The 14,284-nt window shown below is 45.6% G+C and overlaps 1 protein-coding gene across 9 annotated transcripts in view; it reads right to left on the bottom strand.

The window, feature by feature from the left end:
* Positions 1-3,069, bottom strand: part of KIF21A (kinesin family member 21A) — a 93,099-nt gene extending 90,030 nt beyond the window's left edge. For all 9 annotated transcript variants that reach the window (XM_068930535.1, XM_068930539.1, XM_068930566.1 and 6 more), the window contains exon 1: positions 2,834-3,069. In XM_068930535.1, coding sequence (XP_068786636.1) covers positions 2,834-2,877 — 44 coding nt within the window. In that variant the 5' untranslated portion in view covers positions 2,878-3,069. The remainder of the gene's footprint in view (positions 1-2,833) is intronic.
* Positions 3,070-14,284: the final 11,215 nt, after the last annotated feature.

Raw genomic sequence — 14,284 nt, 5'->3', positions numbered from 1 at the left:
GATTTCATCTGAAAAACACTATACACAGTCACACAGAGGAATGCAAAGAGCAAAGCTTTTTTTGAAAGTTGCACATAGTCATCAAAATTATAAGTCCACGAGTCTTTCAGTGGAGACTGACAATAGGAAAAGAGCTTTTTTTCTTAATTGGGCAGTTTAACATTAGTCGCTGGATTATCTGCTAAACTATTTTCAGCTTTCATGCTTCACTAAGCTGAAGTATTTAGCTTATCATTCAGAAATCCATTATTACATTGAAGAAAAGGGGAACAATTAGCATGCAAGATGACAGCTTAAAGGTGGAGCTAACTGGAAAGAATGAAAGTTTTCAATTGTGTTGTACACGATTAAGTGAGATAACCGAGGTCTGGGAAAACAATTTGCTAAACAGTTTCAGTGATGTCTATTCTATAACCTGTGTTTAAAGTTTAAGCAGATTCAGTTTTGCAGTAAATTCAATGCAATATCTATTTGAAATACATTACTTCTGTTACCTCCATGTGAGTTACAAGCTACAAATTGGTTCTGGTATAGCAACCCCTGTTCAAAAACTATACATGTAAAAACAAAGACCGTAATTCACCACAAGAGTGGAGATCTTCACTGAACTAAGCTCAGATTCAAAAAAAAAAAAAACCCACCCACAAACAAAAAAAAACACAGAATGCAGTAGTTTTCCTAGTACACTGTACAGCAGTGCACTGATAAACAGTGAGTTGCAGGATCAGTCAAATTTTAACTGCATACAATATATAACCAGAAATGATAGAAAACATGAAGTCTACAGATGGACACTGGCTAGGGGAAAAAGTTATGCATGATCTTGCTCATGATTTCTAAGCATGGAGAGAGAAATCTCGTGCATGAATAGTTAATCTTCCCAACGGAAGAAAGCAGACAGGAGGAAAGATGTAATCCTTCATTACCAATGAACTGCATTCAGACACAGGGTGTTTAAGATGTCAGATGATGATTTTACAAAAATATACTTTGTAACATCTGCAATTTCTTTTCAAGAGCTACCGTGAACCATTTTCATTTAGCTAGCTGATTTTAATTCACTTTTACTTGGTTATTTGCCACATATTCCTTCTAATCTATTTATCATAGATCTGCACCTATAAACCTATTTGCACCAGTAGGTTTTATTTAACTCCAAGTTACAACAAACCCACGTGCAAATGTATTTCTACATCACTATTTTTTTTGGCTTAAATCATATTAAATATTTTCTTTAAATGACAGAGCAGTCAGCTAACCTGCAACACACCCTATTTTTAGGATCACACCTATCTCATATTTTCCTTTGTAAAAATACAGCCTAATTACCCTACGGAATAATACCTCCCTGCACTTCACGTGCAAAATGCTTCAACAGATGACCACACTCACAGAAGCATCTCTCTCCATAGAAAATGCTACTGCAAGTGGTAAGCAGCATATACTCACATGATAATGCAGGGGCGGTGTTTCTCTGTTTAATAAAAATGTTTTTGAACCGGTCTCCCCCTCCCCCGACACACCCACCCACCAACAACAGCATTCAATAGCACTGTTTATTCCTTCAGCCTTTAGAGAAAAAACAGAGGATCCACCTTCTTTGTCTTGCTGTACAACACTTGAATTCTCTAATGAAGACAAGATGTATGCAGTGGTCCCAAGGACCCACGGACAGAAACAGAACTTGCCTTAACATCTTCCTTCTAGTAGCATGACACTACAAGTGCATCAGCACATAACGTAAACACGCTTTAAAGAAAAAAAAGTAATCATTCAGTATCACAATCAAAACCCAAGTATTGACAAAACATATAAATTTCCTTTCATATTTGAACTATGTAACGTCATCTTGAAAAATAAGGCATCCGTGGGCTAATTTGGAAGCGCTTCAAACAATAAAATAGTATCTCCACATAGAAACCCAAGAAGAGCCAAATTCACTGATGAACAACAGATCATTATTTCTAATAAGAGTAACTTGAATTAGCTGATGTTTTAAAACGATTTAGGCTCCACTCCCATCATGGCTTCTAAATATATTTATTCTTATTTCCTGGGGACCATCTCACTTAAGTCCATCACGGTATGTAATGTTACATACAATTTCCGTGGAATAAAAGCCTCTTTATCGGTCTAAAAATATTATGCTGCTAGGATCCACTCTTGCTTAGTAATGCACACAGCATCACTAAAGCCGAGGGACTATTTTATTACCAGAGTCTACTTCCATGAGTAAGCATTTGCCGCATCGGGCTATTAGTTGGGATATTTTTAGTGTTATTGCTGAAAATTAGAGATAAACGACTGGATCGGCAGGAAAGCTCTCCAAACGTGTTGTTCCTCCTCCTGCTACTCCCAGCCGCTCCAAGACGGACGAGACGCAACAGGAAACTCCCAACGTGCGCTCAGGTGCTGCGCTAATTTCTGCGCTGCAAATACGCACTTGGCTAATTTCTTCCAGCGCGGAGGGGCGATGCCGCTTCCCACGCGCAGACAGCAGAGCTTGCGCCTTCCTCCGCTCGCCTACTCTCCGCGACCGCTTTCTCCGGCCCGCGGGGCAGCGCTGCCCGCGCGCGTCCAGGCCGCCGCCGCCCTCCAGCCCCCCCGCGGCCGCCGGGGCGCCCCCCCGCCCCGCCCCGCCCCAGGCGCACCTGGCGGCGGCCGCGGCCCCACGCGGGCCTCGCGCGGGGGGAGGCCCCCGCCTCCCGGCCGCCGGCACCTGCCGCCTCAGCGGCGCGGCGCGGGGGGGCGCGACGCGGGGGCCCTGCCCGCCCGCCTCGCCGCGCCGCCGGCCCCGCGGAGAGAAGGCGGGAGGCGCTTCCCGCCCGCTTACCTGACCGCCACCCGCACCGAGCTCTCGTCCTGGCCGGCCGACATGGTGCCGGGGGGCAGGCGGCCGCGGCCCTGGCCCTGGCCGCAGAGCGGGGCGCCGCTGGAAGGAGGGGGTGGGGTGGGGTGGGGGCAGCGGCCACGGCTCCTCGCTCACCTCCCCCCCCGGCCCCTCCGCCGCCTCTCTCCAGCCATTTTAGGTGCCTGAATGAATAGGTAGGAGCAGCGGCGGCGCAGGGCGGTTCGCGCCGCCCCGCCCCGCTCCGCTCCGGCCCCTCCAGTCGCTGGGCGGGGAGGGCTGTCCGTCAGGCGGCCCGGCCCGCTCCCCGCCGCTGCCGGAGGGACGAGCCCTGGGCGCCCGGCCCCTTGGCCCCGCTCCCCGCTCCCCGCAGGTCCCCTCCAGCCGCACTGCGTCAGCAGGCCCCGCCCCGCCCCGCCCGCCCGCACCGCCGCCGATCGCACCGCCACTGCGGCGGCCGCCGGCCGGGGGAGGGGCGGGCGCCACGCTCCCCTCGGACCCACGGACACACACACCTCCCTCGCGAACACAGGGACCTTCCCACAGACACACACGTCCCCCACGGACACACACGCAGCTCCTGCACACGCAGCTCTGGCCGCCCCTCACCCGCCCACCCCCGGCACGAGCGCGCGGGACTCTGCCTGCGGCTCCTGCGCACGCAGCACACACACGCGTGCACGGGTGCAGGCACACCTGCTACGCGCCTCTCTGCACACACCTCCCTTACACACACGCACACAGCTCCCTTACACACACACCTCCCTTACACTCACACACACGGCACCTACACACCTCTCCGCACACAGCTCTTCCACACATGCACACACCTCCCTTACACACACACAGCGCTTTCACCTCTGCACACACCTCCCTTACACACACACACACACGGCGCTTACACACCTCTCCGCACACAGCTCCCTTACAGTCGCACTCCGGTTCACACGCACACAGCTCCTCCCCCTCACACACACGTTTCTACACGTACCTCTCCCCACACGCGGCAGTTACACGCACACCTCTCCACGCACAGCTTTTCCCACGCACCCCTTACACGCACACACCCCCGTGCTCCACGCGCACCGGCGGCTGTAGACACCCATGGCTCCATTCACAGCGCTTTCCTCATGCCCACACGGCTGCTCCGCGCGACACGCGTTGCACTTCCCCCAGGCGTACACACACACACAAACACGCTCGTGGCTCTGGAACTTAACACAGCGCTTCGCACACACACACCCCTCTTACACACCAGTGCACCATGCTCCACGCTCACAGCCCACAGCGCCCCGCATGTACACAGGGCTACAGACAGGCACGGCCCTTCCACACACGCGTGCACACACGCACGCACACCTACGCGCACGCACACACACACGCGGCTCTGCACACAGCTCTGCACAGCCTCTCTGCTGGGAAAGCTGAGCTCAGCCCCGGCGGGGCAGGGGCAGGGGCAGGGGCAGGGTTGCTCTGGGGCTGCGTGTTGCTCCTCCACCTGCTTCTCTGCTGGGTGGGAAAGTGCTGCCTTGTTCCCTCCTCTTCCTCGAGGGCCCCATGCCGTCAGCCCGGCCCTCACGGCTGCGGGAGCGTGCGCTTCTCCCGGTTTTCTGGCTTTATTCCGCAGGTTTGTTTGCCCTAGCCGCTCCAGCCAGACATCGCTCTTCTCACTTCTCTAATGAAACGCCTGATTTTTAGTTGGAAACTGAGTGGGCGGATGACATTAATTTTTGATGCAAATAGTATCCCTGCCAGGAAACGAGCCCGGTTATTTTGCCCAAAACAACTCACAATCTTAAGCAAGATTTTCCATCGGAAGAGGCCCATTTTTGAATTTGTAATGATATGCTAAAAACCTTGCAGTTCAAGTTATTTTGCTTCTGATAGTGAATGCTGTTCACACCCAGGCCCCAGCCTCTCTGTCAGAGGTGAGATCTGACTGCAGCTGGGGCCTCTAGCCACATCCCTGGCTCTTCCAAACAGCAAGTCCCTTCTCCTCAGGAAAAACCCACCATATTATTGCCTCCGCTGCATGTTTCTCCTGGTTATTTCCTCACCCTTTTCTGTTTTCCTCTCTTCGTTTAGATACTATATTGGTTCTGGAAGATGGCCTGCCTGAAAGCTGATGTACAAAATGAAAGTCTTCTGTCTTCTGGACTATGTAACACCACTATACAAAGCTCCTGTGGCATTTTAAAATACGGCTGATTTAAGCCGCATGGCATATAGCTGAGATATCCTGAGAGACATTTAATTGAAAGGCAGAAAAATGGACACACAAATGTCAGTCTGAAGTCGCACAAGGAATCTGGTACAAGCAGAATAGGCTTTCAGCCAGAAACTGTATTCTCTATTTTGTGTCAGAGGCGAGATGCTTTGCTTCTCTTTTTTTTCACATTATTTTAAAGAACGAGCAAGTTAAAAACTAAAGAAAAAGCTCCTGAAAGTGAATTGCATTCACGTGAAATAGCCTCTAAAGGAAAGTGGTAGAAAGCGCATAGTTTAGGGCATTTCAAACTACTGTGGCCTAAACACTCATAAATGCATTGTACATCTACCTGCACTATACTGAGCTGTTTAAAAACGCTTGCAGCCCGTCCATGCTGAGTGACATCCTATCGCATAATCAGGTTACCATAATTTATTTACATCCAATTTACGAATCAAGCTAAGAATAAAGCTTCTGCAGCAAACACAGGAAAGACAAAGGTCACAGTGTTTTTGCTCTATTAGCCGGGCAGCTTGAGTAAATTGGAAACTTTCTTATCCAAAAGTATCCAGTAGTTCCTTTCTGGCTGACACAGCTAGAATGCGAATAACAACAAACAGGCTAAGGCCAAAGTTGTACCTTGGCAGTGTCAGTCTGCATTTGTTTCACGCAGCGCCTTTCGCTGGGTAGGCCCTGGCACAGCAAAGCTTATCAGCATAACCCCGCGCCTGCGCGTAAGCCTGGCAGGTCCGCGGCTGCAGCTCTCCGCCGTGTGAGCTGCGCTAAAACCAGGCAGAAAGTAAAAGCTGCGGGAGCCACGCGTGACTTTCTCAACCCTGGCTGCTCAGACCCAGGACTAGATTTTTGCCCAGGCCATTTCTTTTTCTAACACTCCTGTGCCCCCTAGACACGTGTCTCTGCTTGACCGCATCCAGTCCTTTCTCCTTCACTTTGAAAATGAACTTAGCAAACTGAAAAATCTAGCAAAAGTCCTCCTATGCCTAAAGTTATTGATACAGATAGGTAGGCCTGTATCCTGTGTACAGGTTCGGGGCCTTTGTGACAAGGATTTGCTGTCCGCATTGGGATTAAACAGGAGGTCATAGCTTTCAGTGTTATACTAAATCTGTTTTCTTCTAATTTATGGCTGTTTCAGTCCTACAGTAGTACATGCATGTTTTCCATCCAAAATAGTTTAGACCAATGTCAAATCTACTGTTACTCCTCTGAAATTAATTCAGAAAGTTGCATTTAGCTTCTTGTCATTTGTCGTTTGCCTGTTTTGTGACCATTCATATGTAAAGCAGGAAAAAACCATGGATCCCATGTCCTTAATGACAGATTTTTCACCATGTTCCCCATTTCCAGAAAACAGGCAATCTTGTTATTAAACAACTGCTTTATTTTGGGTTTCCCTGCTTTTTCAATGCAAGCAGTCTTTCTGCTATACTGTTGACTTGCTTCCCCAGGAAACTTAAACCAATTCTCCTGCTTCTCATTTGTTATATTGTAGTTGACCTCTGCTCTCCAGTATCCTATGCAAATCATTGCAGGATTAACGTGAATAAATACGGGCACAATCACTCCCTTTCTTTTATTGTCTAAGTAAGTGAATGCTCATTCTGCTCACAGCCTTGTTTATCTTTAATATAGTTATACAGCTGTCTTGCAACACTAAATCTCGCAGCCAATGAATGAGGTTTTCCGGAAGGCCCCCCCCCCCATGCTGCTTAGTGGGCATGCCTGCCGTTAGGGCACCCCTGTTTCCCGTGGCTCTGACACCACTGGCACCAGGCGCAGCTGGTCACCTCCAATCCACTGCAGAGCTTCCCAGGAAAGGGGCAAACTGCACCCTCGGAGCAGCAGGGGTGTTCACATCTCACATCCCAGCTCAGCGCGCAGGGAGGACTGCTAGGAGCATCGCCCCGCGACGGCAGTCACTGGTATACCCCTTATACTTTCACCTCTGTGAAAGTCTCCTGCTGTGTGACAGCACCTGCAACTTCATCCACTGGGGCAACCAAACACCCAGAGATCTGCATTTGGCAGGACGAGGGCTCTGACTGATAGACACAAACCCTGCGCAGATGCTCATGGAGTTCCCCAGCTGCTGAGACCCACGCTGCCTAAAAGCACTGCGCTGTGCCTGAGCTTCACAAGCAGCTCATTAAGTGGTGGGGTGGCATCAGTCACCCTGATCCTACGTGGGGCCCACTTAGGAGTCAGAGCCCCAAGTTTCGAGCTGGGTGCTGTTCGTAGACAAGGTGCCTGGACATCCTCTATATTTTGCCAGTTGGTTTTGAACTGATCTAATTACACTGTGCAAGACTGCTTGAAATAGTTTAGCCTTCTCTGGACATGTTTTAATTGTGATAATTCACCAATGCTAAATAAGCCAGTTAAACCAAAGGTTCGACTGATCAATTGCCTTCATGCTAGGGGGTCTGCCTATTTCCTTAAGCTACTGAAAATATCATTTAGTTCTGAGAAGAGATTCTATCTGTGGAAATGATAGAAATGAGTTAGAAAATATTGTCCCTGAGACAATTTGTAACAATTGAGGATCCATCTCATAATATTTTGACGCTGATCTTTTTAAGAGTTCGCTGTACAAAATCTTATATAAGATAACATCTGTCATTCATTATACATTTATGATCTGCTATAGTGCTTTTTTCTGCTGAGTACTGGAGGTGATATTTTGCTGAGCCTGGCACTAATGTATGAAGTCACTGATTTCTGATTAGTCTATATGAACCAGTGCAACTGTATGATGACTGATAGAAAACTTTAAGCCAAATTAGTGTACTCTCTCCAGTTAAGCTCTAGATCCACCATTATAGAAGCCAGGTATATCTTTTAGGTTAGGCTAGGGAACTTGAAATGTTCAGGAGCTGTTGAAGAATGGTATTTAATGCCTTGTTCTGAAATTTCGTTAAATCTCATCATCTACATAGTTCGTGCTGCTTGTCAAATTCACATGCATGAAATAAGTAACAAGGATATCATCCCAGTGACTACTGTTTTCTTGAATGTGTATAATAAATAAACTGTTTTTAGCCACAAAGCAGCCACAATGTACCCAGTGATTTTGGAATGACACACTATAAAGCCTAAATGTATATGTAAATATGATATAATATATACATTCTAATGAACAAAATTTTTCACATTCATTTGTATGATAGGCAGTTTGTCAAATCGTGAGGGAAGATTTTTCCTCGTGTAATTGATTACGGATTTTCTCTACAGTTTGTTTCTTTGCCTGGTCTGTCATAATTCTATACGACTGTCTGACCCAATAACTACTTGTACACCATTATCTTCTGATACAGAAAGGCTAACTGGACTCCCATGAAACTGGGTTGAAATCAGCTGTTGCTGATAGAAAGTAAGTCAACAGTAGTCACTCTTCAGCAATAATCACTTGATTGTATTTAAAAAGCACTAAAGTCTTCAACATTAATGTATACAATGCATCTAGGTTTCTGCCTGACCAAGTCAAATTTCTGTTTATATTATCCATACGATGCCTCAGGCTTACATGAACCCTAGGCTTTTCTGTAATCGACTTCTGAAAGATCTTCACTGCACATGAAACTAAATTTCTAGGAACTGTTACCTCTTGATATTTAAGGACTTTCTATAAGTAGTTTTTTCTCTCCCTGGCTAGCTTTTCCGCTTCAAACTACAGTTTTTTGAAAGCAGTCAGGCTTATAAAAGACATCTCAAATGCTTTCCATTTTCCTGCCACTCATCAAGGCTTTCGACTGTGTAACAATAATGAGGAAAGAAAAGTATTCAGCCGCTCTAAACTGGCAGATAAGTGCAACGGGGGGCCCTTGCTTCCAATAACTGTGGAGAAAAAAAAGAGGCTGCTGAAGGAAATGGTTGCTTGGTTCATGATGGGATGGGGGGAGGGCATCTCTGAAGTTCAGGAGGAAGAAAGGAGCACAAGATGAACTCTAGATAGTCAGATAAACAGCAGATACAGGAAAGGAAACAGGATGGTTTGGTGCAGATGCCTGCAGAGAGAAGATGGTAGAGAAACCAGAAAGGATAGGGCAGAGAAGAGGAAGGATCTCGGAAGACAAAACCACGTGGAGCTACTGCAGGGTTGTTTCTGGAACTGGTCAGCACGGGAAGAAAAGCAATATCAAGAAACTTGCAAAGCTAGAGGAAAGGAACATGATGAGTCTTTGCTATCTTTCCCACCTACCTGTTAGAAAATGAATGAATTGTAAAGGAGAAAAAGTAATGGAAAGAAATACATTATTAAGGGAACACATCTGGAGCTGAGTAGAGGATTCAATAGAAATAGAGTTGGGAGCTACCTCACTGCACTTGGTGAAGAATTTCCTTAGATCCTTCTGTCTTTTACACACAAAACCTGTACTACATTGACTACACTATAGTTATCAAAGCAGTACAGTTTTCTGCTTTCCCTTGCTACTCAGGGTGTATGTCGTATATGACCAAAATACGCTTATATGACCAACATTTTTCTCTCTTTCTTCTGGGCATACGTATTGCTGTAGTTTGTACTAGTACAACTGTTGCCTACACTAAGATTTTTTTATGTCAATATACACATTACATTATATCCTATACGGTACCCCTGTACATTGTATCCCTACCAAGTCAGCACTGCTAGACCAGAACAAAACATAACAGAGGTAACAGGCCTGAAAAGGTCTCTGAGGACCTTTAGGATCCTTATAGGATCATAACAGACACACTAACTGAAAGGAATGGATTTACACTGAGGATGAATGTATGTTTTACGTCACCGTGTTTAAGAAGTTAACTAAAAGTGGAATTCAGCTGCTGTACAGTGAAATCTTGCAAATTATTCAACCTGGCAACTGGAAGTCCCTTTAGGTATTAGGGAATGAATATGAATAATGGAGATGAGAAAAACAGATCAGAAAGTGGCCTTTACAATAACGTTGTTTAGTTTAATTGTCCATGATAGCACCATTCAAATCTAGCACCATTACAGTCTGATGAAACTTAGAAGGCATGTTATGCATCCTGGGCCTGGTTCGCTAATGCCTTGAAATAAACACAAAATGCTGCTAGTCCAGGATGACTGAATTTTATGCTCTCTGCACGCTATTGCAAAAGACTAAAACGTGTCCCGAGGAAAAGGGTACTAGGCCAAACGCTTTACAGATCTGAACCAAAGCAAGCGTAACTCTTCCCTTTCCCATGTGGGGAGATGGAGACAAGGAGGAAATGAGAGTCACAGGTGCCCATAGAAGGAGCTGATGTGAGAACCAGTATTAGGGCTGACTCCTGGGCCTGTGCTAAGGCCATTAGACCACACCTTAACGAGATGAATTATTAATACAAAAGCTGCACGGGAAACCTATTTCTTCTGTCTCTCACAAGAACCAGCTGTTCAGACTTGAATGTGTCACAGTTGCTCAATACAAATTTTGCCTTAAGGATACAGTTACCCAACATGATGGATTTTTCATAATGTCCCTCCCGATAGTACAAATATCCTCATCCTTCCTCTGTCCTTCACACACACATACACCCACCCCCCCCATCACCACCAAGCTTTCAGTTTTGGGTTTGGACTGCGCTGAGTGTGGCAGGTGTTAAAAGTGAAAGGTATTGCAAGACTGGAGTCCCGTACGCGCACGGGGAGCGCAGCGTTAGCGTGGCAGGGCAGCCTTGCCAGCCTCTCCTAGATAAGACAAGAAAAATCAGTTCACGTACTTAAAAAGCAAGCATCACAACCCTAGCACACTCCCAGACAAATCAATTTTAAGTTCTCCATCTGCGGTAAAATACTCAGTTGAAATTAGCCGAAATGAGGCCAGGAAAATTTCCCTTTTCCTGCAGAGCCTGCCAATGACTGCTGGTGGAGGTTAGCTGGTGACCAGTTTTATGACTGCTCTGTATAAATAACTTGCCTTACTGTGTTCTTCTCCCAGGCCTCCTCCCATTTACCAACATATTCACTAGCCACAGTGTATTTAAGCCCCAGATTTTGAGTCCTTTGGGTTAGGGCTTGTTGTGCAGATTTTTACAATGACATCCTATTAACTACTGTTTCCTAATTGTAGTCCTTAGGCGTTGCCACAGTAAAAACAATAAATAGTAATAACCAAAAAATAAGGATGGAGGGTGGGTAAAAAAATGACTAATTACCTAAACAATACTGGGACCACAAGCCACAGGCAGCACGGGAGGCTGGGGAAGAGAGTGGGTGGAGCGTCACCTGCATAGCAGAGGGCTGGGCAGGTGAAGAATAGGTCTTGCAAGACAAAACTGAGTCTTTATTTTGATAGCATCATGGAATGTATAAATTGAGGGATGACAGCTGTAGATTAAACATGGCACGAGTTATCTTACTCTATATATGCAGTCTGGCTTGGCATGAGGCTCTGCACAGCCTCATGGAATCGAAAGGGTGGTTGTATACGGTGATGTAATGAGCCAGGAGATGGGGGAAGCAGCAGGTCCCAAGCAAGGTTTGCACAAGGACCACTGCCTTAAAAAAAGAGCTGTGTTGTACCGTGGCAGCAGCAGCCAGAGCGGCTGCTGCCAGCTCTGCAGCAGGCAGCAGACGTGCCCCGAAGGCATGCTGCAAGCCTCGCTTCCCCTTCCCACGAGAAAGCGGTACCAAGCACTCCCAGGTCTGTGCTGGGCTACGCATTGGCAGAGAAGAGGCATTCGCTTACATGGGTAGTAGTCACCAGCCAAACAAGCATCCCTTGCCTTCCCCTGGAAAAAATGCAACAAGCTGAGTGGTTTCCTTAATATTTGTATGAAGTTGTTTTTATACCGCTCCTTGTGTATGTAGCGCTTGGGAACGCTGAGGACAAAGGATAATACTTAGAACAGCGACAGACTGAATTGCATTGAAATTTGCATTCATGGACTGGGGAGTGAAGAATACAGTTTGCTACTGCAATGAAAGAGTACTTCTTTACACAGCGGGTAATGAACTTCTGGAATTCATTGCCATAGGAGGTTGGGGAAGCAGACTATTAGCAGGCATATAAAGGGATTAGGCCGATTTGTGAATAATATGTGCCTATTAACAGATAGTAAAAGGAGGAGGCAGTTCCAGGGACGGTGCATCTTAGGGAGCTGGACCGGGGAAAGAGGCCGGGGTCATGTGCTCTCCCTAAATAGCATCTCCTGTCCTGTGCTTTTGCTGCCTGGAGCTGCCTGCTCTGCCTAGGGCAACTCTGTGCTGGGAAACTGGGGCACGAGGCCGGGACTGCTGGCAACTTCAAAACTTGCAGCTTGATCAGGGAAGAGGCCAGCATCCGTGCAGCTTTGCTGGCGCCATCACAGGTGTTGGACAGAAACGGTATCCCTGGCTATCAGTCTGCCCCAGCAGAGTGTTTCTTGTGTCCTAGCTGGCTAAGTCCTAAACGGTGCTTTCTCACCATAGGGGGAAGGGAACCCATCTGAGGAGCGTGGGAGTTGTAAAGAACAAAAAGGAACCAACCTTAACAAATCGCTCATTTAGGCTCAGAGGAATGATTGAAAACGGTGGGATGGAGAAACACCGAAAATTCTGTTAATACATTACAAGTTTAATAATTGTTTGCAATAGTCCAACAGAGCTCACTCTCTAGAAATGCGCAAGAACAGATATTCCTTAATTTCAGAGAAAATGAAAGAGTGGGTAACAGACTGAAAGAAAGAGTGGACAACAAACCGGCCATGACTTTCCAATTGTCTCTTTTTCAAGCTGAAGGGTCTGACTCCATTTATTTTCTCCTCAGGCAGTTTCTGAGCATTTCTGTTGCCCTTCCCTGTGCCAAAAAAAGTGCCGAAAGCCATGCTGGTGAGCACTAACACAAGGACAGACGATATGACCTGATATTTGCCTCTGGATTTACAGATGATGACTAATCAAAGGCAGGAGAGCATTCCCTTTAACTTTACGTTTTTGCTTATGAGTTTTCTGTCCTTTGTCCGTAAAGTCCTAATGTAACAAACGGGGCAAAATCTTATAAAAAAGCCTCATGCCTTTCCTAACCACTGAATAGTAATTCAATAGAGAAAAGAGCACCACCTAGTGCTAAATGCTATTTGTTGATCCGGAAACATCTCTATGAGCTGCATCTACTGCGTGTCTTGGTTTTAAAGTTTTTCCCCCAGTTTATCAGGTCACAGAGGAATTAGTCCTCTTAGCAGCAGTGAGCATCCCCACTCCGGATAAGAGCAGCTGTTTCATCAAGAGCTCAACATCGCCGAGTTTTGCATGTACTAAACAAGGTAATACCTTCGGCATCTAATTAACATAATTAGGATTATTTGTCTGATTCATTCAGGCCGGATTCTACTACCCTTACTCACCCAACATAGTTATGTGCTTCACGTATAAACTTTACTGCTTTCACTAGAGTGAAATAATTTAATCAACGCTTACAGGACAGGCTTAAGAAACTAGAAGACCAACTTCAAATTCTTACACTTTAGAAATAGATGGAATTCTTTTTATTTAGCTTCTGATTCTACACTCACATCAAATTTTCAAGCTTTTCATTACAAATTTGAGAGCTTTAAATTTGTTTGTTTGTTTTTTGTTATTTGTTCTTAAATTAAAATCTCCAGGTGGGAGCTCTTCGAAGAAAGTCGTGACAGTTGCCCTCACTATTATGGAAGATAGATGACATCTAACCTTAATTATTTGTTCACCATTCATGGTTAAAATCCACTATTGTTGACTTTGTTTTGTTCTTCTGATTACGAATCCACATAATCTTTGTGTCAATATTTTTGATCTTGAAAACATTCCATCCTGTCTCACAGCTTCAAGTCTTCTATCCCAATGTAATTACAATTTCAAAAGAGGAGAAGAAACTGGTAAATCAGCTTAGAATGATTCTGCATCAGCTATCTTTATTTATTATTTAAATAGCTTCAGACTTGAAGATACATGCAGCTTTAGTTATGTGGGTTAATTTACATGAAGAAGTCTACAGTAAAATGTCATTTGAATAGATCTTATTCCATTTAAATTTGTGAGTTTCCTAAGTGGTCTTCAATGGCACAATGCTACAATGGCTAGTCTAAATTTTTCTAATAGTGGAATTATTTCTCCTCCTTTTGAAATTATTCAGCATTGTGCTATTCATTTCAACTGTGAGATGATGAAACTCAGCTATAAAACTTCTTTCCACATCCTCTGATTTGCAAAACAAAGTTTAGTCAAAGAGCTTTTATTTCTATGATTTATAATCCTTCTA

The sequence above is a fragment of the Struthio camelus genome, chromosome 1, assembly GCF_040807025.1.
Source record: "Struthio camelus isolate bStrCam1 chromosome 1, bStrCam1.hap1, whole genome shotgun sequence".
NCBI classification, from domain to species: domain Eukaryota; kingdom Metazoa; phylum Chordata; class Aves; order Struthioniformes; family Struthionidae; genus Struthio; species Struthio camelus.
The sequence above is the reverse complement of the archived record's forward strand: the minus strand, read 5'-3'. Positions and strand labels throughout refer to the sequence as shown.